The sequence below is a fragment of the Herpailurus yagouaroundi genome, unplaced genomic scaffold, assembly GCF_014898765.1.
Source record: "Herpailurus yagouaroundi ecotype Mexico unplaced genomic scaffold, PumYag 203, whole genome shotgun sequence".
Classification (NCBI taxonomy): Eukaryota; Metazoa; Chordata; class Mammalia; order Carnivora; family Felidae; genus Herpailurus; species Herpailurus yagouaroundi.
The window spans coordinates 11,018,109-11,044,328 of NW_024412434.1; the positions used below are offsets into that span (position 1 = coordinate 11,018,109).

At 37.1% G+C, this 26,220-nt stretch overlaps 1 protein-coding gene across 3 annotated transcripts in view; it reads left to right on the forward strand.

Moving 5' to 3' along the window:
- Window positions 1-22,924, forward strand: part of ENKUR (enkurin, TRPC channel interacting protein) — a 26,366-nt gene extending 3,442 nt beyond the window's left edge. For 2 of the 3 annotated variants that reach the window (XM_040451188.1, XM_040451189.1), the window contains exons 2-5: window positions 5,630-5,775; window positions 9,668-9,891; window positions 12,797-12,943; window positions 21,668-22,924. In XM_040451188.1, coding sequence (XP_040307122.1) covers window positions 5,630-5,775; window positions 9,668-9,891; window positions 12,797-12,943; window positions 21,668-21,841 — 691 coding nt within the window. In that variant the 3' untranslated portion in view covers window positions 21,842-22,924. Of the gene's footprint in view, window positions 1-3,768; window positions 3,929-5,629; window positions 5,776-9,667; window positions 9,892-12,796; window positions 12,944-21,667 lie in introns of those variants that run through there. The other variant, XM_040451190.1, reaches the window with a different exon arrangement.
- The last annotated feature ends 3,296 nt before the right edge of the window (window positions 22,925-26,220 follow it).

A 26,220-nucleotide genomic window follows, 5' to 3' on the forward strand; every position in this document is an offset into this window, starting at 1 on the left:
AAGGAAGGAAGGAAGGAAGGAAGGAAGGAAGGAAGGAAGGAAGGAAGGAAGGAAAAGGAAGGAAGAGAAAGAAAGAAAGAAAGAAAGAAAGAAAGAAAGAAAGAAAGAAAAAAAGAAAGAAATCTATTTGCATTACTGAGTTATAAACCCAGCTTCAAGAAAGCTCACTGTGGCTCTTTGCAAGACTAGCAAGATTACTGTCCAGCTTTCACAAAGTGGTGGATTTCTCAACAACTGACTGCATTGTGATCTCTCATGCCTCAGAGGTTACAGTCTCCTTGGGAAACTAAAATACAAACATTAAAATGTTGATTAACAATAAAACCATATCCCAATGAGAGATGCAGATAACTAATGAGAACTTAGAAAATGGATCTGTGCAGTGAAAGTGGGGTGAAGGCCATCCTCTTGCAGTTGAACTTAATGAGCTGAGATTTAAGATCTAACAATGTTAAAGTCAATGGGAAGCCATGAATCAGTTTTCAAAATTTCAATTGCTCATGACACATGAGATAGTTTCCAAGATGTTCACCAAATTTGTCACCCTTCTGTTGATGGCTCCAGTTACTTAAAATCTCCAACCATTCTCTCTTTCCCTTTTGTTTAAGGTAATATTCCAGATATGTACCAAAAAGTTTATGGAACCATTATCTTTAACACAATACTTCCATTAATGAATTCATTAGCATTTTGACACTCATGTCCCACCATTGCCTCACATTGAAATGCCCACATGACTTATAGCTAAGGTCAGTCTCTCTCATCCTATAATTAATGTAACTGATTTTTTAAAAATCTAAACTCATCATTGATCTACGGAGATAGTTTTGCACTTTAAATCTTTCATACACTGTCTCAACCGTCCCTCCCAGCTTTGTGTCATTTGTAAATCTAATAAGTATGTCTTGTATATCTCCATCTGTCATTGAATAGGGCAAATATTTTGCTTAGTAGACTAAAGGACACTTCTTTCTAGGCTGACAGCCATTCAATGTTTGAGGGTTCAGTCAGTCATCCATGTGCATACATTAATCAATTCATATCTCTCTTATCAGTAAGGATAAGAGTCTCTGCTAACATAAAGGTGTATATTATGTCTAAGGTATTTGCCTGATTTATGAGTCAAATAATCTTTTTTTAAAAATGATATTCATTTCAGGGAATTGAAACTCCAAATGGCTCATTTAATCCTTGCTTCTCTACAGGTTTTTAGATGCTCTCTAAAATTTACATCCAGAAACATGGAGTTTCTGGATGCATGCTTATTTAATGTGGGAATATTTAATGTCTAAGCACTCACTAGTTGGCTGTTTGGTTTCTTTTAAGGCTTTCTGGTTTTCACTGGCATCAACTGTGACATGGAGTCTGAATTTCATTTTCAGAGCTTTTCATTTTTCTTGGACTATCTTTCATTTTCTTTATTTTCCATACTACTGTATTTTCTGAGGTTTTATAACATCTCTTCGTTTAAAGTCTAGTTATGTATCTGACTTTGCTAAGTAGTCTTGACTATTATGAAATCTTAGATAACATATTTATTTTCTCCTGAGGTTCTTATCTACTTTGCTGACAATTTGTATCCAATAATTCAACTGGGGAAAGCAGTAGTCCTTTTAAATGAACTTATATTCAAAGAAAGCCAGGAATATTCCAAAGTGCTTGTTTATAGAATAATGAAATTTTATGTTAAAATTCTCATTGCTGCCATATGTGGTCTCAGAGTTTTATGATTAGTGTTAGAAATTGTTATTCAGATTTTAATATAGCTGTCCAGTCTCTGCAGACTTCCACAATAATAACATTTTTCTTCATCTCTTGTAAAGAAAAGAAACTTTGCATGTACTAATATGGAAAGAAATCACATTATATTAAGTTTTAAAAAACAAGGTATAGGGGCGCCTGGGTGGCGCAGTCGGTTAAGCGTCCGACTTCAGCCAGGTCACGATCTCGCGGTCCGTGAGTTCGAGCCCCGCGTCGGGCTCTGGGCTGATGGCTCAGAGCCTGGAGCCTGTTTCCGATTCTGTGTCTCCCTCTCTCTGCCCCTCCCCCGTTCATGCTCTGTCTCTCTCTGTCCCAAAAATAAAATAAAACGTTGAAAAAAAAAAAAAAAAACAAGGTATATTTCATACATAAATAGAAACATAGAAAACGAAATTTATTTGGAAAATGGGTTGAGGAGATAGAGTAAAACTAGATTTTTATTCCTTTTTAAAATTGATATATAATTAGTATATAGCATTATGATAGTTTCATCATTTTTTATTTTTGTAATTTGGAAAAATAAAAAATTATTCATAAAGTATAAAATATATTGTTTTGTATAACAAATGGGTAAGCTTTCAGCTCACAAAATAATGTATTGAATCACAAGATAGCAAATTAAAAAGAAGTGAGAGCATATACACTCTTTTCTTACCACAGGGGAAGTTATTTTATTAATCAAGAGATATCTGCCAATTCCAACTTCTGTAGGAAACTTAAGGCACAAATTTAGATTGAACATTATTTTATAAAGGTATCTAATAAACTCATTCTTTTTAGACCATAATTAATCCGCAACCATTGAATTCAAGATTGAGTAAAGGCCTCTAAAAGCAAGAAACAATTTAATGTTTTTCCAAGCAAACTTATCAGCATCGGTTGAGCATCAGACTTCAGCTGAGGTCATGATCTCACAGTTCATGAGTTCAATCCCCACATCAATCTCACTACTGTCAGCACAGAGCCTTCTTCAGATCCTCTGTGCTCCTCTCTCCGTCCCTCCCCTGCTTGCACTCTCTCTCTCTCTCAAAAATAAATAGACCTTAAAAAGAGAGAGAGAGAGAATACAAGTTGTTAAAAGTGGCATAGCTAAACTTCTCCCAATCAAGGATGAAATTTATCGTCTCACCTTAAACAACTAAAACATCTGAAAACAAAGTGTAAAACAATAGTTTTTCATACACTGGCCAATAGACAGCACAGAGCAGTCACCCCTAAGAAAGGAGAAACAAGCCCTACAATTGCCCCAACATTCTCCCTAGAGAGTTTCCAGGCCAAAGCTCAAGTAACAGGAATTTAAACAAAACTCAGCAGTTCCCTTCTAGACCTAAAGGATACCATGCCTAAAATGAAAATAGTCTACTAGGTGGGATTAACAGTAGCTAAAACACTGAAGAAAATATTGTTGACTTTGAAGACACAGTAATAGAACAATACAAAATGAAACAAGAAAAAAAAAGCTGAAAAGGAAAACCGTGAATCAGTGAATTGTAGACAACATCAAACAGCCTAACATAAGTATAATTAGAATTACATAAGAAGAGAAGAGAGATGGGTAAACAGAAAAAATATTTGAGTAATGTCCAAAATTTTGACAAATTTAATGAAATTTCTAAATACACAAATCCAAGAACCACAATGAATGCCAAGCAGGAAGAAGAAAAGGAAGGAGAAGGAGGAGGGGAAGAAGACCATACCAAGGGACATTACAATCAAATTTCTTTTTTTTTTTTTTTTTAATTTTTTTTCAACGTTTTTATTTATTTTTGGGACAGAGAGAGACAGAGCATGAACAGGCGAGGGGCAGAGAGAGAGGGAGACACAGAATCGGAAACAGGCTCCAGGCTCTGAGCCATCAGCCCAGAGCCCGACGCGGGGCTCGAACTCACGGACTGCAAGATCGTGACCTGGCTGAAGTCGGACGCTTAACCGACTGCGCCACCCAGGCGCCCCTACAATCAAATTTCTTAATACCAGTGATAAAGGGAAAAGTCTTAAAAACAGCCAGAGATACAAGAAACATTAAATACAAAGAAGAGAGCAAATATCTCATCAGAAACAATGGAATCCAGATGTTAAAAAGTCCTTAATGCACAAGAAAGGATACAAGTTGGAAATTTGGATCTGCATAATGAAATAAAGAACACTGGAAATGGCAAATACATGGGTAAATATTAGAAATTATTTTTTTCTCTTTAAATTTCTTTAAAATATAGTTGGCTTTTTAAGGGGAAAAATCACAATGAATTATGGGTTTTATAGCACATGGAAGTAAAATATATTACAACACTAGGACAAAGGTGGGATGATGGGTAAATGCAAGTATTCTTTTGTTAAGGTTTTTACACTCTATATGAAATGGTATAATGTTACTTGAAGGTAGACTATAAGTTAAACATGTATATGATAAACTTCAGAACTTACATAAAATAAAACAAAGTCAAAAAATAAAAATAAGGCAAATAAAAAGAAGAAGAATGAACAAATGGTATGTAGAAAACAAATAGCAAGATGGAAAATTTAAACACGGAGTTTTATTCATTTTTTATTTTTACTTTTTAAATTTTTTGTTTATTTTTATATTTTCTTTTTTTCTTTTTTTGAGGGAGGAGGGCCAGAGGGAAAAGGAAAGAGAAACTCTTTAAAAACATGTTTTTAATGCTTATTTTTATTTTTGATAGAGAGAGAGAGAGAGAGAGACAGAATGTGAGCAGGGGAGGGGCAGAGACAGAGGGAGACACAGAATCCAAAGCAGGCTCCAGGCTCTGTGCTGACAGCTCAAAGCCTGGCATGGAGCTCAAACTCACGGACCATGAAATCATGACCTGAGCTGAAGTTGGACACTTCACCAACTGAGCCACCCGGGCACCCTTGGAGAGAGAAAATCTTAAGCAGGCTCCACGTCTAGCATAGAGCCTGACTCCAGGCTCAATCTCACGACTGTGAGACCATGACCTACGCCAAAATCAAGAGTCAGAGGATTAACTGACTGAGCCACTCAGTCCCCCGCAAATGTATTTTTAAAATTACATCAGATATGAATGGTCTGAACACCAAATAAAGGAGATTTTTAGAAAGGTTAAAGTTTCTATGCTTTCCATAAGAAAACTCCTTTAAAAATAAAGTCACAAAATAAGTAAAAAGTCAAAGATCAGAAAACACTGTGCTGCCACAAATCAAAGGAGTGCTGAAATAATTTTATTAATATGACATAGAGTAGATTTTTGAGTACAGAGTTTTAAAGGGGATAAAGAACATTACTTTATAATGATGAAGTGGTCAGTTCAAGATATGATTATTTATTTTTTAAATGTTTTTATTTATTTATTTGTGAGAGAGTGAGAAAGAGAGAGAGAGAGAGCACAAGTAGGAGAAGGGAAGAGAGAGAGAAAGGGAGAGAGAGAGAATCCCAAGCAGGCTCCACACCATCAGCACAGAATCTGATACAGGGCTTGATCTCATGAACCAAGAAATCATGACCTGAGCTGAAACCTAGAGTCAGATGTTTAACCACTTGAACCACCCAGGCACCCTGATATGATCATGTTCTGTTCTCATGGAATTTATAGTGGGGAGAGAAAGGACACAGTTCACCAATATCAGGAATGGGAGAGGAGACCTCACCATTGATGCTACACACATTCACATGATAACAAGGAAATACTATAATCTTTACACTGGCACCTCTCAGGGCCAAACTTCCATCTAGGGTACCTGATAGACAGGGCTCAGATAATTATGCTTTATGTCTATCTCTGAATGAATATAGACTTATATACATTAAAATGTATATCCTTTCTTAAACTGTAAGCAATTTTTACTAGAAATATAAATGCTACAATTTTTTTTTTTTTTTTTTTACTTTTAGGTACGTATCCATTTTTAAGGCCTCTATTAAAGATAACACGCAAAAATGTAAAGCTGCAATGAAGACTATGGGGCCACCAAAAGTTGAACTACCTTCTCCAAAGAATTTCCTGAAGAAACATTCAATGGAAAAAACTCTACCACCCAGTAGGTTTCATCACTCTTTTTAATATTAAAAGTGCTAACAGCGGGGTACCTAGGTGGCTCAGTCAGTTAAGCAGTTGACTTTGGCTCAGGTCATGATCTCACGGTTTGTGAGCTGGAGCCCCACACCTGGCTCCATGCTGACAGAATGGAGCCTGCTTGGGATTCTCTCTCCCTCCCTCCCTTTCTGCCCCTCCCCCACTTGCCCTTTCTCTCTCTCAAAATAAATAAATAAACTTGAAAAAAGTGCTAACAGATAATTTAACTAGAATTATCTTACTGCCTATGAATATTAAATGTTCATAGGTGATTGGTTTACCTCATATTTAACAGAAACTGAGAGGCTAGGAGAAAGTAGAAGTAGAGAATTCAGTGGAAAAAGAAGGTGGAGAATGCTGAGTTATACCCCAAATAGCCTTTCCCTGTTATGGTGCATACATCTGAATGACATCTTGGACTATTTAATGAAGCCCTACCGCTAGCACCACATGCCTCACCATCCTAGTCCCTAGCCGTATGACTTCAGTAACAAATGACAATTATAAGAAGAGTCCTAAGCCCCAATGAGAAGATGGCCTAGCATCTAAACCCTGTCTGGTCTTCCCTGCAAGAGATGAGAATCACAACTGTTATACCAGCTGAAGCAACTATCAGGCATGGGCTTTAACTCTCCCAGATCTCTAAGACCATTAGGACAGCAAATAAGTCAGGTGTAATGGAGGACCCTTCGTGAATGAGTGGTAGACAGAGCCAGCTTCTCGGGCATTCGCATGGGGAGGGCCACATGCTGAGGAGCTTGGTTTAATGCTTTGCTTTTGCCGTCTTGAAATTCTTGATGTTTGATCAAGGTGCCCCATGTTGTCTTTTTGTACTAGGCATTGAAAATTATGTAATAATGGTCATCGAGCATATAGATTTTAGGAAGAAGGCTATATGGAAAATGGGTGTATGCATGGAAGAAGCTTCTTCCCATCCTGGGTGTATCTTTCCTGATATTTTAAGACAATAGAGAGGAGAGAGAGATTAGTCTCTCTCTTTTAAAAAGTTAGCCTTTTTTTGTCACCTGGCATCAAGAAAATAATTCAACACCTGAAGTCCAGCTAGGATGGATCTTTTGACAAAAGTGGAACTATTTCTCCCTATAGCAATATTTGCTATCCCACAATCCTCTTGCAAAACCCATGTGCCATGACAAAGGATGAGGACATTATCAGGAAAGAGGGAAAAAAGCACATCTAAACATCCACGCATAAGTTCATGTCTTCAAAAGGGACATGAGAGACATGAGCATGTCTCTCATGTTTTGGGACAGAGAGAGACAGAGCATGAACGGGGGAGGGGCAGAGAGAGGGAGACACAGAATCAGAAACAGGCTCCAGGCTCTGAGCCATCAGCCCAGAGCCTGATGCGGGGCTCGAACTCCCGGACCGCGAGATCGTGACCTGGCTGAAGTCGGACGCTTAACCGACTGCGCCACCCAGGCGCCCCTCTAGTCTCTTTTTGAATATTCTGCCATTTCAAACACAATAGTTTTGATGCCAGAAATTTGTTAGACACACTGAAAACAGATACATGAACATTTCTCTAAATTCAATTGATAGAACGTTGACATGACTACAAGGCTGTGTTGACATTGCCATTTTGACATAACATTAAAATGCCAAACCATTTGGTTTTCAGATTTATTATCCCAACTGCCAAATAATTTGTGAAAAGACACCTTCATCCCATTTTCCAAGCCTCACCCCATTGCCAACCCCTCCTCCTGGGATGAGAGAAAAGATGATGTTTAGGTAGGTTAAGGGAAAGAAGGTGGCCAGTGTTAGGCTCCATCCACTGGACAATCATAACCAACCAAGGGTTGTCATTTGCTCTAATTCCTCACCTAAGAATGAATTATCAGTCTTTCTGAACTGTTTCCTCACGTTCTAAGAATTTAGTTTACCTCTTATATACATTTATAAAACTACATATTCCTTTATAGCTACAGGAGCCATTTGCATGCACTTTCAACTCATAATTAAATTTGGCCAATGAATAATTTCAGTGTGAACATCTAGAGGAGAGATACCTCTGATTTTTTAGGCAAAAATTATGCAAATATGATTTGGTTAAGTGTATCTGGCAGAAAGAAACTCTTTGGGTTGTAACAATGAGTCCTTATTCTCTGCTCCAGGCTTTATAGGAACTCCAAATGAAATCTCTAACAATGCTCACAACATCTCAGTAATGTATTACATAGGAAGATACTATTTTGGTAGATCAGAAACCGTAAACAACTTTCACATATGGTTCAAGCAAATATATATATTATATTCTACATATTAAATTTAATTTTTCTTTCCCCACTATAAACTCCATGAGAACAGAACATGAGAGTTCTCGCCATAAGAACTTTGTCTCTTTTGTTTACTATTGTATCTACAGTTCCCAGATCATTAACTGGGGACATGGTATTTGCTCAACAAAAATATGCTGCATGAATTCATGAATAAACAAATTTTCCAAAAACTCCTTTATAATATTTCTAGGTGTGTAGAACTATATCAGAAGTATTAGTTTGCTGGAGCTGCCATAACAAAGAATCACAGATTGAGGAGCTTGAACAGAAATGTATTTGGTCACAATTCTGAGTGCCAGAGTCCAAGATCAGGGTGTTGTCCGAGTTGGTTTCTTCTGAGGCCTCTGTTCTTCGCTTGCAGATGGCTGTATTTTCATTTCTTTTCATATGGTCTTCCTTCTGTGTGTGTCTGTGTCCAAATTTCTTCCTCTTCTAAGGACGTCCATTACATTGGGTTAGGACCCACTCTAGAGTGACCTCATTTTAACTTAGGTACCTCTTTAAAACCCTGTGTCCAAAGGGTTTTACCTCTGGTACTGGTGTTAGGGCTTCAACATACGAATATTGGGAGGGACACAATTCAGCCCATCATGAGAGGTTAATCCAGTCCTTACTTTCTAATAATATCTTTTTTCCTGCTAATACAAGTCACATAAACTCATAAAAAAAAGTTCAAACAGTGCAGAAATGAATAAAGCCAAAGTACCTAGTAATTGTGTGGAGTTAAGATTTGAATAAGGTTTTGTCAAGACGTCTGTTGCCTTCAGTTCTTGGAAATAAATTGTAATTATTTTACATTCTTTTCTAACAAACCATTTTGATGTGGCTGTATCAAAATAGATGAGTTGGAATGGTCAAGTTGAAGAGGCTGTGTAAAAATGGCCAATTTCATCTGCTGCTAATGAAGAGAATGTGGTAGGGAGAAATAAATAAGATGAATTCTGTATAGTAGTAATTTTAGGAAGTGAGATGCAATCAGGGAGGAGCGAATAGGAAAGTTCAACTGTGTTGGTAATTTTTGTTAAGCTGCATGTTGGGTACATAGTTATTACATGATCTTCATACCTTATAGTAACAAGAGTTCTGGTGAAAAAAAAATCCATACAGTCTTGGATTTTCATCAAGTTTGATGTATTGGTGATTTTGCAATAACTTTCCTTTGAATAAGCAATTATTAGCAATATTGGTAGTACTCAGAAAAGAGTTTTAATGTTTCTTTGAATTTTTTCCAGTGAGGAAGCTGAACATTTGTTGTTGACATCTTTATTAGAAAATATTTTCACAATAACTAGTAAAAATATATTGGTTAGCTAGCATATGATTTGGGGGGCTTATCTCCTTTCCTTAGGTTAGTATATTGTTCTTCAGCATGTTAATTGATTATGTTGCACTTAATATTTTGCACTAATGATTACTGATTTTTTACCCAAAATATTTGAATATATTATTAATAAAACTCTAATATCCTCATGGTAAAATATCTAGATATTATAAACAGTATTGAATAGCAATGTTTATAATTTAATATTAACAAGGGTATGTTATATTTAACAGAAAAAAAGTTTGATCGGAATGAGCCCAGAAAGCCTCCTGTGCCACTGAGAACTGATCATCCAGTCATGGGAATACGAAGCGAAACAAATTTTATAAACACAAATGCAGCCAATGTCATTCTGGGAGTGACTAAGAAGCCTAAACCAATTTATGTTGACAAAAAAACTGGAGATAAGCATGATCTTGAAACTTCAGGACTATTTCCAAAATACATCAATAAAAAGGTAACCTTATAATATATTCCTGGACCTAAAATTCAAATAATTTAAGAATGATGTTCATAATGATCATCTATATTATCACTAACAGTGCTCTCACTGGGAAAATTATCTAGATTGCCAATTATCATTCCTCTGAAGTCTGTGCTTGATCCAAATTATATGTGATGAAATTATGAAGAATTTGGAAAGAATAACACCATGTTGCCTAGCAGAGGAAAACTCGGGTTGTTCCCTTAATTTCAATTATTAATATATTTACCAATTCTAACAGTCTCTGAAAGATGTTAATTTTTAGTGAGGTAGAAATTTCATGAAAAGCATAGTCATTACTATGAATCATTACTAAGAAATAGCTTTTCAGAAAGTCCTAAGGGACACCTGGGTGGTTCTGTTGGCTAAGCATCTGACTCTCGATTTTGGCTCAGGTCATGATCTCATGGCTCCTGAGTTCATGAACTCTCTTGGGATTCTTTCTTTCCCTTTCTGCCCCTCCCCTGCTTGTACTCTTTCTCTCACTCTCTCAAAATAAGTAAATAAACTTAAAAAAAAATAAAGTCCTAAGATTTAGTCATTAGGCTGCAGGATCTTGGTAGCAGAATGAGGAAAAATGAAGAGGAAAATAACTTTAGAGCCATCTCTCCTATCAGTGTACAATTTCAGCTTGAATGTGCTTGGAGTAAAGGAGACCTTGAAAGTACTATACAATAATCTAGTCCTTTGGGGACCTTCATCTCTATCTGAAAAGGTGCTCATCGTAGAGGCATACAATTTCATTGGTGAAAATTATAGGAGCCTGAGTTCATTTAAATATAGAAGACCTTTAAAATTTGAAAGGCTTACAAAAATACCTAATACAAAACCTATTTCATTTTGTATACTTACAGAGTACAACGTTGCTTAGAACACACATAGGAAAATATGAGTGCACAATCCTAAAGAATAGTAATATGTAATAATGAGTCATGGCAAAAAAAAATAAAAAAGGAAGGACAGAAGGAAGAAAGGAAGGAAGAGGAAAAATAGAAAAGAAATTGCAACGAAATTGCAAAGAAATTGTATGAAGGGCTTGCACTGAGGTAGTCCAATGATCTACCATGATAAATCCAATGCCTGTTCAAAGCTGAAACAGGAACTTCGAGGCTGTCGTCAGAGCACACCACCTATTCTCTCAGAAACTCTTACCACTCCATAAGCTAAGACACTTCTGGAAGACCTCAGCAGGTATCGACGGGTTGGCAGCACATGCTCATAAAGTTATGTCAGACTTCTTTGAGTACTTCCTCCTTCTGTGTCCTGGAGGCTGCTCATATTCCTTGTCCCATGGGGTGTGGACAAGCAGAAATTTCAGTCTCCTGGCTGACTCTTCAGAGCCATTTCCAAGCCATTATTTCTCCACGATGACATAAAAACCCTTCTCCTTTGCTGGTTATGCCACCAGTGACCACTTTGTGCCCCTCTTCTGACTGCCTTCTGCCCCAGCTGTCCACTTCAATGCATCTTCTTCCCTGAACGGAAAATTGAGAGTATTCCACATGGAGACAGAAGAATGTGAAGTTAATCTACCTGTGCTTGTTTACCAAGCCATGTAAATGCTCTGCACCGATGGTGTTGCTGGCCAAGCCTTCAGGGCTCATGAAGGACTTCTCAACTTACTTCCCACTGATCAGAGTTCAGTTTTAAAAATCTGTGAATGATAAGTGAGATAGTAAGCCTTTTGAAGGGAAATGCCATTTTTTAAAGTTTATTTATTTATTTTGAGAGAGAGAGAGAGAGAGAGCGAGAGGCAGGGAGGGGAAGAGAGGAGGAGAGAGAGAGAATCCCATGCAGGCTCCGCACTGTCAGCACAGAGCCCAATGCAGGGCCCGAACTCACAAACCAGGAGATCATGACCTGAGAGGAAACCAAGAGTCAGACGCTTAACCGAATGAGCCACCCAGGCGCCCTGGGCAATGCCAGTTTTTAAAAAGTGAGTGAACCTCATGTTTTAGGTCCAAATGAAATGTTATATGCCCATTCATGCCATGAGAAACCATTTGTGAAAACAAACCGAGGTATACAGCAATAATAGTAAGACAGTGTTTCCAGTTCTCCCTCTGTGATCTTTAAGAAGTCATTAGATTTATCCCAGGATTGTAGTGAGGGTTAAATGATATAAAACCTGTCAAGCACTTGACACAATATCTGGCACCTAATAAAAGTTCAATAGAGAATGGGTATTATTAATTATTAACATTAATGGTATGCATTAGCCCTCAGTGACCCAGCACACGGGAGCATTTCAGATCACTGAAGCTTTTACCCATCTGTGAGAGAGCTCTTTTTCCTAAAATGTCTTACCTTATTCCCTTTATTAAACAGAATATGCCAAAAATAATGTTGTGATGACTCAGAATCATTATTATGAACATCAGGATCTGTACCGAGCTTTAATGAGGTGTTGCCCTAAGTGTTTCCGGAAACGAATTGGACTGTTTACCACTGCACTAATTTACCAGAATGCTATGGTATAGCATTTATTTGTATAGTGTTTTGCAACTTTCCAGAACACATTTATAGCTAGGATTTCTACCCCCTTTTTTTTTAGCCAGGGTGGGTTAAGTTATGCTTTAATGACAGACAATCCCCAATTTCAGCAGCTAAAAACCAACTAAATTTTATTGTTTGCTTACACTCCATGTCCACTGAGAGTTGGCAGCTGTGCTTCTCGGGTTTAAAAGATGAGAATCAACAAGTTCCCAATGAGAAAAGAGAAAATAAAATTGAATTTTGTCAATTTTCCATGTTCTGAGCAAAGGCTTTAAATCTGTAACATTTCTTTTTCTCCCAATCACTAGTTGGTATGTATACATATGTAAGTTGCATTCAGGATATTGGTTTTTTTTTTTTTTTTCTGAAAAATCCTTATAAGGATTACGGTGTCACACCTGAGTATATATGTAAGCGAAATGAGGAAGTAAAGAAAGCCCAAGAAGAATATGATAACTATATCCAGGAAAACCTTAGGAAAGCAGCTATGAAAAGGATTTCTGATGAAGAAAGGGAGGCAGTTCTTCAGGTAAGTATCCCGTAATTTATATTCATATGTAACACTTTAGAACATCTCTGAAAGAAAGGTCCATTGTCGATGATTCTTAAAGCCTGCCCCTTGACTCTAAAATCAGAACGCTTTCATTTGGTTATGGTGACAACTACATGCGGCACACTGGGTTCTTTGGGGAGAGCAAAAGTTGTAATATAAGAATTATTGAATAATGTTTTGTTTACAATTTTGTGAGCTGTTGTTTTTTCCTGGGATAGTTAGTGTCGTAAGGAAGCCCACCTTCTCCTTCAATGAACATGCAGAAGTAAGGCAAAAAAGCATTTTTATTTTCATTCTCATGTCCCTGAATTTTTCAAAAATAATATCCATAAAATAGATATTTTTCACTAGATGGAGCTCTAGAATAATTGAAACAGTTCCTAGACCAAATTTTTTTTCTTTCCTGTAAGCCAAATGTCCAAATTTTAAAATAACCAGCTGTGAGGTTTTTAATATATTTTCCTTATTTTGAATACAATAGACATAAAGATATATGACCTTATGTGTTTAGTGCAAGAAGCATTTAAAATATTGAGAGATGTGAGCAGGGTTGCTCCATATCTTAGGAGATTATTTATTAAGCACCTAATTGTTCTCTTCTAAAGTCATGCTATCTTGGGGCACCTGGGTAGGTCAGTCAGTTAAGCGTCTGACTTCGGCTCAGGTCATGATCTTGTGGTTTGTGAGTTTGAGACCCGCGTCAGGCTCTGTAATGACAGCTCAGAGCCTGGAGCCTGCTTCGAATTCTGTGTCTCCCTCTCTGTCTCTGCTCCTCCCCTGTTCATGCTCTCTCTCTGTCTCTCAAAAATAAATAAACATGAAAAAAAAAATTTAAACTAAATAAGTAAATAAATAAAGTCATGCTATCTCTTCTAGAGATAAAAATAGTACTTTATTCTTTGTTTTGTTAGTTTTGAAAGATTTCTACAAATCCATTTCTAATGACCTTTTAAAAACATTAAAAAAATTTTCCTACATTAACTTCTGTTGAAAATGGATTTGTATGCTGTTATAAATTCTTAACATTTTATCAATGTCATAATAGTAAACATTTACTAAATTCCTGCTTTGCATATAGTATCATGCTAAGCCTCATGGATGATAAAAAGGGCGTGAGATAAAATTCTACTATAGATAATGTTGTAATATAATAAGAGGTGATATGTATATATGTAGATGTGTGTGTGTGTGTGTGTGTGTGTGTGTGTGTGTGTGTGTGTGTGTAGAAATCATAAGTTTTGTTAGGTTCCATGAGAGAGTATCTATCCACTGAAGTATGTAGGTACATGTCTTTATCCGGGCCTTCAACTGCACAAGAAGAGGCTATTCCAGACAGTAGAAGTGGTCTAAAGGCAAGGACAGTGTCTCTTTGTTGACAGCCTTTGTTGAGTACCTTACTCAGTACCCAGTATAAACACAGATGTTTAACACAGGTGTGCTGGAAAGAAGAAAGGAAGAAGGTAGGCAAGAAGACTGGAAGACAGGGAGGTGGGACTTTGCATGTCATTTTCACAAAGACTACTGGTTTTTGGTCCATTCTCTCTCTCTCTTTCTTTTTCTTTCTTTCTCTTTCTCCTTCTCCAACCCCATCTCTCCGTAGTTCAGATTCTATCATCTTTAGAAAGTACATGCTTTTGTGAAAGCCAGGTTTTTATATCTAACCGATGCTGGAAAATAGGAAAAGGCACCAATAGATAGATCATCTGGACAGAAAATCAATAGGAAAACCTTAGCCTTAAACAACACTTATTAGACCAGATGGACTTAACAGATATATACAGAACATTCCATCCAAAAGCACCAGAATATACATTCTCTCAAGTGCACATGGAACATTTTTCAGATAGACCATATCTTATGCCATAAAACAAGTTTCAGTAAATTTAAGAAGATGGAAATCATATCAAGCATCTTTTCTAACCACAATGGTATAAAAGTAGAATCAATTACAAGATGAAAACTAGAAAAATAACACACATATGGAGATTGAATAATATGCTAATGAACAACTAATGGATCAATAAAGAAAGGAGAAATAAAAAATACTTTCAGACATGGGGCGCCTGGGTGGCGCAGTCGGTTAAGCGTCCGACTTCAGCCAGGTCACGATCTTGCGGTCTGTGAGTTCGAGCCCCGCGTCAGGCTCTGGGCTGATGGCTCAGAGCCTGGAGCCTGTTTCCGATTCTGTGTCTCCCTCTCTCTCTGCCCCTCCCCCGTTCATGCTCTGTCTCTCTCTGTCCCAAAAATAAATAAACGTTGAAAAAAAAAAAAATTAAAAAAAAAAAAAATACTTTCAGACAAATGAACATAGAAATACAACTAAAATATATGGGATGGCAGTCTAAGAGGGAACTTTATAACAATTAAAATCTCAAATAAGCCATCTAACTTTATACCTAAGCTAGAAAAGAACAAACTAGAAAAAGAAGAACTAGAAAAAGAAGAACAAAATAAACCCAAAGTTCTAGAAGGAAGGAAATAATAAAGATCAGAGTGGAAATAAATGAAATAGAAACTAAAAAGACTAGAAAAGATCAATTAAATTAAGCACAGTTTCTCTAAAAAGATAAATTAACCTTTAGTTAGATTCACTAAGAAAAAAAGAGGACTTGGGGCGCCTGGGTGGCTCAGTCGGTTAAGCGTCCGACTTCGGCTCAGGTCACGATCTCGCGGTCTTATGAATTCGAACCCCGCGTCGGGCTCTGGGCTGAGGGCTCAGAGCCTGGAGCCTACTTCCGATTCTGTGTCTCCCTCTCTCTCTGCCCCTCCCCGTTCATGCTCTGTCACCTTCTGTCTCAAAAATAAATGAACGTTAAAAAAAATTTTTTTAAAAGAAAAAAAGAGGACTTAAATAAATAAAATCAGAAATGAAAGAGAAAAAGTTACAACTGATGCCACAGAAATACAAATGATCATAAAAGACTATTATGAACAGTTCTATGCCAACATTTTGGACAACCTAGAAGAAATGGATAAATTCCTAAAAACAGTCTTCAAAGACTGAATCATGAAGAAGTAGACAATCTGCATAGACCAAGTGCTAGTAAGTAGATTTAATCAGTTATCAGAAAACTCCCAACAAATAAAAGTCCAGGGCCAGATGGCTTCACTGGTGAATTCTACCAAACATTCAAAGATTTAACATCTATCCTCCTCAAACTCTTCCAAAACGTCAAAGATGAAGGAATGCTTCCAAATTCATTTTATAAGGCCAGCATTACCCTGATACCAAAACCAGACAAGAACACCACACACAGTCACAAACCATAGACCAATATCCCTGTTGAACATAGATGCAAGAAACCTCAACAAAATATTAGCAAATCAATTTCAATAATACATCAAAAGTATCATTTGCCATGATCAAGTGAGATTTATTTCAGGGATGAAAAGTTGGTTCAATACCTGCAAATCAATCAACATGATAGACCATATTAATAAAATGAAGGATAAAAACCATATGATTATTTCAAAGATGCATAAAAAGTATTTGACAAAATTCACCATCAATTTAATTATAAAAATTCTCAATGAAGTAGGTATAGATGGAATGTACTTCAGCATAATAAAGGCCATGTGTGACAAGACCACATGCTGAACAGTGAAAAGACAAGGATGCTCTCACCACTTTCATTCAACAGAGCATTGGAAGTCCTAGACAGAGGGATTAGGCAGGGAAAAGAAATAAAAGCCATCCAAACTGGAAAAGAAGTAAAACACACTAATTATGGATGACATGATTTTTCTGCCAAAAATCTGTTAGAACTAATAAATGAATTTAGTAAAGTTGCACAGCACAAAATCAAGATCTGTTTTGTTTTTATATACTAACAACAAACTTTCAGAAACAGAAATTAAGAAAATAATTCCATTTACAATCACAATAAAAAGAATACAATACCTAGGAATAAATTTAACCAAGGAAATGAAAGATCTTTGCACTGAGAACTTGTAAGACACTGATGAAAGAAATTGAAGAAGACAAAATAAATTGAAAGGTATTTCACGCTCATGGATTGAAGGAATTAATATTGTTAAAATGTCTATATTACTCAAAGCAATCTAGAGATTCAATGCAATCCCTATCAAAATTTCAAAGAACAAAGTTGGAAGAATCACACTCCCTGATTTCAAACCATATTATTAGGATATAGTAAAAAACAGTATGGTATGGGCATGAAAACAGACACATAGATCAATGGAACAGAACAGAGAGCCCAGAAATAAGTCCATGCGTATATGGTCAATTAATTTATGACAAAGGGGGCAAGGATATACAATGAAAAAAGGACAATCTCTTTTAAAAGAGTGTTGGGAAAACTGGACAGCCACATGCAAAAGAATGAAACTGGACCATTATCTTTCACCATGTGGAAAAATTAACTCAACAAAGATTAAAGATTTGAACATAAGACCTGAAGCCATAAAACTCCTAGAAGAAAATATAGGTAGTAATTTCCTTGATATCAGTCTTGGCAATGATCTTTTTGGGATCTGACTCTAAAGGCAAGGGCAACAAAAGCAGAAATGAGCAGCTGGGACTACATCAAACTAGAAAGCCTCTGCACAGGGAGGGAAATCATCAACAAAATGAAAAGGCAACCTCCTGAATGGGAGAAGATATTTGCAAATCGTATATCTGGTAAGAGGTCAATATCCAGAATATATAAAGAACTCATACAACTCAACAACAACAGTAACAACAACAACTAAAACCCAAACAATCCAATTAAAAAATGGGCAGAGGATCTGAATAGATACTTTCCCAAAGAAGACATGCAAATGGCCAACTGGTACATGAAAAGATGCCCGACATCACTAATCATCAGGGAAATGCAAAGTAAAAACCACAATTAAATATTGCCTCACATCTGTCAGAATGACTATTACCAAAAAGACAATGAAAAGTGTTCATGATGATGTAGAGAAAAGGGAAACCTCATGCCATGTTGGAGGGAATGTAAATTGGTGCAGTTACTATAGAAAACATTAGGGAGGTTATTCAAAATTTAAAAATAAGACTATCAAATGATTCAGTGATTCCACTTCTGGGTATTTATCCAAAGAAACTGAAAACACTAAGTTGAAAAGAAATATACCCCCCTATATTCACTGCAGTATTATTTACAATAGCCAAGATATAAAAGCAATCTAATTGTCCATATGTGTGTGTGTGTTATGCTAAGTGAAATAAATCACACAGAAAAAGACATACTATATGATTTCACTTACATGTGGAATCTAAAAAACAAAACGAAACAAAACAAAATTCATAAGAGTGGTGGTTGCCAGAAGGTAATGCGGTTGGGGGTGGGTGAAATGGGTGAAGGAAATCAAGAGATACAAATTTCCAGTTATAAAATAAATAAGTATGAGGATGTAATGTACAGCATGATGACTATAGTCAGTAATATTGTGTAACACGTTTGAAAGTTGCTAAAAGAGTAAATCTTAAAAGTCTTCAGTACCAGAAAACATATTTTGTAACTTTCTACAAAGGTGTAACTTTCTACAAGGTGACAGGGTAGCTAGGCTCATATAGTTGTATGTTCTTGAGTCAGCCACATTCTGCTCATTCTTCATAAAATAATAGTCTCACTATACCTGCAAGGGGTCATCTAGTCTAATGATTCCACACTTCTCATTTTACAGATGAGGATATAAAATGCAAATATATTGAGTTTTGTTATCTATTCATTCATTTGAACACCTACCACGTTCCAGGCACTGTATCCAGGCCAGGGGGTTCTATTGTGAGCAAGACAACTGCAATCTTTACTGACAGTGAACTTAGAGTTTGGTTTACATTTGCCCTTGGTCACAAAATTATCGAGTAGCTAAAAAGGGACTAAAACCTACATCAACCACTTCATAGGTCAGTGTTTCCCCACTACGTCATACACACATGCATAGGAAGTAACAAAAGGAAGCTCTGTCAGTCGGAGATCCAACAGGAAATACAAGGGACCTTCAGCCAGGATTCAGGATTCTGAATTTATGAAGGAACTATTTACAGAAGTGAAGCAGGGCTAAGGGAGCAAACAACAAACACCAAAGCACCTCAGGACTGAGGACAGTGGGAATCCATCACCACCCTAGGCTTAACAGCAGAGGCAAGAAAGTGTTACCAGAGCATGATAAGATCTGGAGCCTGGAAAAGGGGCCACCTATCAGGATTGCAATTACAGACAGATGAGCCAGAACTAGCGTCCAGGTAGTCAAGGGAGAGGAAGAAGAAATGCCCCAACCTCTCTCTCCTCCCACCAGTGCTGATTCCAGAGGCTGGAGGGCAAAAGAGCTGGAGGTATTGCGGGGAGCCCGCCCACAAGAATGAACCCTGACTCCCACCCCACAACACCATGGCGCTCATCACAGAGCGGGACAAGAAGGTGGAGAATGGATGGGGGTGTTGTGGGCACAAAAGAAACATGGAACCGGAGCCACTTATTTATTTTATGACTGCTTCTTCCTAGTTGAAGTTTTCCCCAAATTAATGATTAAAAAAATGAAGAAAGAAAAATTAATTTAAAAAATCACTGCAATGAATAAAAGATGTTTTAGATGCAGTACCAAAAGTAAGTTTTAAAAACAGCAAAGAGGGGCGCCTGGGTGGCACAGTCGGTTAAGCGTCCGACTTCAGCCAGGTCACGATCTCGCGGTCCGTGAGTTCGAGCCCCGCATCGGGCTCTGGGCTGATGGCTCAGAGCCTGGAGCCTGTTTCCGATTCTTTGTCTCCCTCTCTCTCTGCCCCTCCCCCGTTCATGCTCTGTCTCTCTCTGTCCCAAAAATAAATAAACGTTGAAAAAAAAAATTTTTTTTAAACAGCAAAGAGGCTATTTCAATATAATATGAAATATGAGTTACATCTAGTTCCCATCTCTGGCTGTTGACTTTGATCCAAACATTTTTGTACACACTGGAAGATAAAGCAAACTATCCTTTAAAAGATAAAGGCTACAGAGAAAAAGTGTAGCTGCTGTGACCACAAGTAATGTGGAAATATCACTCAAGTAGCTAGAAAAACCTTTGATATTTGAAAGTGTATTAATGCATGGATTTCCTCTCTGCAGTAGACACCCCTGTGGAGCACTGTGGAAACATATTTTTCATTTCATAATAAAAGACTATGAAAAAAGAATTCTGAGGTCATCTTTTTGGAATACATCTCATACACTATTAAGGACTATACGCTAACCCATCCCCCTCTTTTTAAAATTTAACCCGGATATCTTCCCTCTATCTTTTCTTTAAACCCTTTATCTAGACTCACTCAATGAGGGTTCAAAATCCGTTGCCCTTCCCCCCAGCCAACCTATTCTAGTTCTCATCATCATTTTAACCTAAGCATAGAAATAAGCCATTGAAATTTTATTATCCCCCAAAAGTTTTTACAAGATTAAATTTGTAGTATGAGGGCTTATTATGAAGGTGTGATTATAAGGCACTTCTAATCTTTTCCACAACCTAAATATATAGCCATGGATTTCAAGGACTGTATTTTCAAGACAATATTTTAAATTCTATGTTCAGTTTGACTGTTTTTGTGTAAATAAAATGATTTGTGCATCAATAGTGAATAATAGAAAGTGTTAATTTTTCAAATTTCAGAGCACAAATTCGATTAGAGGTTTTGGCCCATTTTGTCAATGAGATCTCTAGTGCACTGTCATAAGGAACTATGCAGAGATGAAATTACCTTTATTGCTCCTAAAAGATCCCTAATTTTGAATTCATAGATTACTGAGAATATAAAGCATTAACTCATTAACTACATTATTGAATTAGCATGTGTGTTACATTTAATGACATCTCAGTCATTTCTAGTATACATTAATGGGAAGTATAGATCCTTTGACTATATGAAGAGTTCTTTATAATACATGGAAAAATACATAAAAGATCATCTCTTGTTAAATTGAGTTTTGGCATTTATGCAATTCCATTTAATCACATATAAGCAAACATGCCATGCAAGCCCAAATCAAGCCTTTTCATGAATGAAGATAATGGCTTAAAAAAAAGTTAAAGAAAAAAAACCTAAAATTTTTTTTTTCCCAACGTTTATTTATTTTTGGGACAGAGAGAGACAGAGCATGAATGGGGGAGGGGCAGAGAGAGAGGCAGACACAGAATCGGAAACAGGCTCCAGGCTCTGAGCCATCAGCCCAGAGCCTGACGCGGGGCTCGAACTCCCGGACCGCGAGATCGTGACCTGGCTGAAGTCGGACGCTTAACCGACTGCGCCACCCAGGCGCCCCGAAAAAAAACCTAAAATTTTTACAATAAACAATTTCCTATTCAAAAATATGTTTTGCCTGGTGAGGAGGTGTGGGGGTGGGGATGGATATCACTTTTAAATTGTTTTTACCAAAACATTTGCTATGAGTTTAGTTTCATACTACTTGTAACTCTGCACATTCATAGTTGATGGTAAAAACAAGTACAGTAACATTAAAAACAGAGCAAATAAATACTCCCTCTGGGAATTGAACACACAATCGAGGACAGGACTTGGCCTCTGTATAATATGTTTTGTTACTTAGCCAAGTACTTGATAAATACTTATCATCCTGTAACGTTATCTTCCTCTGTTTTCTTTATCAATTTGCATTTTTCTTCACTAGTATACTTTTTTTTTTTTTACCATTGACATTACTTTTGCAGCTACTTTAATATTTACGGTGTTCGTCACATTTGCAGGGGCTGAAGAAGAACTGGGAAGAGGTACATAAGGAGTTCCAGTCCCTCTCTGTGTTCATCGATTCCATACCGAAGAAGATTCGCAAGCAGAAGCTGGAAGAAGAAATGAAGCAGCTGGAACATGACATCGGTGTCATTGAAAAGCACAGAATTATTTACATTGCCAATAAGTAATAACGGATTTCTAAAATAGAGTCATTTTCACATAGGAAAAAGCCCTCTGGAAAACATAAACATGAAACTTTGCTTTTCAAAAAGGAAAATACTCTGAAAGAGAATAAAAATAGTTTTTACCGAAATGCTTAGGCAATGTTTAAAGGATAATTGAATTATTCTACTTACATGAGGGAAAATTCTGTTTTTACCAGTGTTACGTTTTCTAAGCATGAAGTTTGATGTTGCGTGTTCCAACTTGTAGTATAATCCATTATTATTATGTACTTGTTTCACATAAATATTAATTTCCGGGCCCCAAAGAATAAAGCCAGCACTAGGAACTTCCGATTTTTTCTACACTGCACGATACAAAGAACACAACATTAAAAACTTAAGTATTTTGAATTGGAAATAGTGGCATATGCTTTCTTGCTTCTCCAGTGTTCTTGGCATATTTTTTCAGAACCGCCCACGTTTAGCAGTGTATATTTTAGGATAGCCTATGTCATTTCCAACCATTCCCAACTGCAAATATTTTCAATGTCTATAATGCTATATATTTGCCGAAGGGGCTTATATTTCAAGGAAGAAAAATGAAGAAGGCAGCATAAAATCAAGAACACAATTTACAAAATGCATCACTGAGGATAATCAAAGAGAATAACTTTCTTCCAAGCGTACCAACTTTTAAAAACTTGTCTATTCACTGTAAGTGCTTTACTCCATAATTCATTATATGTGTTGCACTGAAATGGGATGTTGCTTTTTCTTTTTGGTCCTATGTATCTATTTTTTGAATTCTAATGTTTCTATTTGTAAGATTAATTTATTAAGCAATAAATTTATGTGAGTAGAGCTGTCTTCAACTCTATGGCTATAAGGAAAGTCTAAAAGGAAAAGATTTTTTTTTATGAAACTTTAGAGAAATTCAGTAATACATATGAAATAGAAAATATCAGAGAATAACAACATCTGCTACTAACACTGATTTTAATCTTATGGAAAATAGAAAAAAATATGGCAACCTTTTGAGACTTTTCCCAAACAGAATTTGAGAGCATGGTACAAAAGCTTACTTTAAATAAAATGGTTATACACAAATGTTTTTGAAAACTCACTTTAGGCTTTTTTCATATCTTTTTATGAACATCATTTCTTTATTTCTTTATCACCTTCAAGCAGATCTAAAATTAAAGATAGCAATTATCCAGAATGGGTGGTTGCCTCTTAGGGTAAGCTAATAGCTATAACAATGAACCCCCAAATGTATAATAATAACATAATAGAAACTCATTTCTTGCTCACATAACAGTACTGTGCTGTGAATACATGAGCAGAAACTCTTTTGCACACAGTTGCTCAAGAACCCAGACCTAGGGAGTGGGTAGGCTCTGTTCTATCCAGAGTTGGGAGACTCATGGACAGGCCAAGCCTAGAAAAGATACACACCATTTCTGTTTGCATTTTCTAAGTCAGTTACACTAATTGCACCAACTACCTCCAAATCTTATTTGCCTGATAAAAATTTCTCATTTACATTATTGTCCTATGTTAATGAGGAGGGTATGTCCTCTGTTCTCATGCAGTCAGTTAGGGACTCAAGTCTCCTTTCGTCTAGTGGCTCTGCTCAGTACAGCCATCCTTCTCCGTGACACTTAAGGATAAGATGTAGAATTTTATTTGTGAGATGATTCCTATACATACTAAATTTTAAATAATTCAAAGTCAGTAGCAATGCAAAGAAACCCGAATTATTTCAGCTTTATCATGGTTATGTTTTGGGGCCATGAATGAGAGTTGCCTTAAGTGATATCCCTGTGGTTCTAATGGATGATTTTTCTCTCGATTTCTGTAAATTTCTACTAAAGAATACATACTTTTCCCCAGGCCCACAATGTTGTGCTAGATTGACTTTATTGCCTTTCTCACTCACAGGCTTCCTAGGGAAAACTTCCTATCCGTTGTTCCTGAGACATTATCCTAAACCACCCTACCATGGGATCCCAAACTTGAAAAGCTCCAGTGCAAGCTTCCCATATCCACATCCAAACACACACACACACACACACACACACACACACACACACACACACACACCTGGGTCATCCTACCAGGCAGGGGAGGGACAGACACCTGACTCAGGCATTTGGTCAGTGACTGATCAGATTCTCTTTCTTGAGAACGTGAATTAAGAGACACAAGACCACAGGCATTTGGGAGAAGGCACTCAAGCCTAAAAGGTCAAACTTCATGCCTGCAGCTAGTTTGACTTGGTTTCTATTCCTATTCAAAAGAGCTCTGAATAGAATAAACATCTGATATGGTCTGGCCCCTTGCCTGTGATTTCTTCCAATTGGTTCCTTGAAATGCTACCCCCACCCCACTGTGACAGGCATTCCTTTAATACTGAAGTATAGAAGCCTCCCAAAATCTTGCACAGTGTTTTTCTCTACCCTTTTTTTCTCCTCCTGCCTATCTGCCTGGAAGATCTCTGCTCTTCAAGAGTTGGATCACATTACATTTCTGTGACATCCCTTTTTGATGCCTCAGACTCTGTCCTCCTATTCTAGCATTGCTCATATCGTATTGTGCATATGTGGTTATCTGCTGCTTCCCACAAAACGGCAAGCTTCTGGGGGAGAAGGGACTGTATCTCATCATCTGCATTCCTTAGAATCTACATAATAACTGGTAGATAGAAAGTGCTCAGAAAAGTCTTTGTTGAATAAATTAATGATGCCCAAGCACATATATTAATGACCCTTTGGTATCATTAATTATCATGACAAAAATCAGACTTAGAAGATAGGGATTGCTAAACAAAGCAGTTAATACAACAGCAGTTTGCTGCATTATCAAGTCAGGGGAAGGCAATTTCACGTAGTGCTTATGAACTTAAGCATTGGAGTTGGGTGGACTCAGGTTCACATCCCAGCTCAACACTTACTAACTGTGCTAAAATCTTTTTAAGCTATGTTTTCCTGGGGCACCTGGGTGGCTCAGAGAGTTGAGCACCCAACTCTTGATCTCAGCTCAGGTCATGATCTCACGGTTCATGAGATAGGGCCCTGCGCTGGGCTTTGCACTGACAATGTGGAGCCTGCATGGGATTCTCTCTCTCCTCCTCTCTCTTCCCATCTCCCCTTCTCTCTCAAAATAAATAAATAAACTTAAAGGAAAAGATACGGTTTCCTAATCTATACGATGGGGTCGATAACCCATAGCCATGCTTTGCGGAGTTGTGATGAGAACAGAATGAAACAATACGTGTATAAAAGCATAGTCCCTGGCATGTAGAAGGATAATACATTTATTGCTAAGATTTATTATTAAGAATCCTCCAATTCTGTAGTACTTCTGTCCAATTGGTTCTGGGTCCATTAGTATACTGTCAATAGCATTTCCCAAGCTTATAAAATCCAGTTGCTGGGAAGGACCTGACTGAACATTTTAGAAGTCCTGAAATTAGCCTAGTCTGGCTAATCTCTTTAGTGGCACATGCAGATGGTAACTGTATTTGGAAACTGCTATCTTTAATAACTGGCAAAAATTTGGCAATACTTCCTGAATTACTCAACACAGATATTCCCCCTCAAAAAGATAAGCTTAAATCGTAAGGCTGCCAAGCATTACTAAGGAAAAAGGTTTGCAAGGCTATCTCTAACAAAGCCTCATGGGTTATATTTATTAGTGAATTAATGTGACCCAGGGCCTGACCCCAAGTCTGAGGTCCCACAGGTTCACTGTTCTCAGGACCTCAGAGACTGATACACATGAATGAAAAGGTACATGAGTCTGAGTTGTCATCTGAAAATCAATTTTTTTTACTGTAATCAAACACATAGCAAAATTCATCATCTTAACCATTTTGAAGCATACAGTTCAGTTGTATTAAGTACATTCAATATGTTGTACAACCATCACCAGCATCCTTCTCCATTACTATTTTCATCTTATGAAACAAACTCTATAGCCATTAAAGAAGAACTCCCCATTCAGTCCCTTCCCCCCACCCCCTGACAACTGTCATTCTACCTTCTGTCTCTATGACACTTAAAAATAGTCTGAAGAATTAATAGAAGTTGGGAGAGGTGGGGAAGAGAAAGGTTGTGGGAGGGAAAGAATTCCAAGCAGAGAGAATAAAATGTGTAAAGAATCTGGGGCAGGAAACCCTCAACCCTTAGGAGGAAGGCAGCCATTGGAGCTGGAGTGTGCAGAGAAGGGAGAAAGATTCAAGCTGAGGATGAAGAGGGAAGTGATGGGCATTAGTGTGTTCTAAGCAGGGAAGTGGCATGATCCAGTCCATTTTTAAATGAACACTTGCTACATGGATTAAAGTAGAATGAATGAATGAATGAATGAATGAATGTGGGAAACTAGGAGATTATCCTAATCCT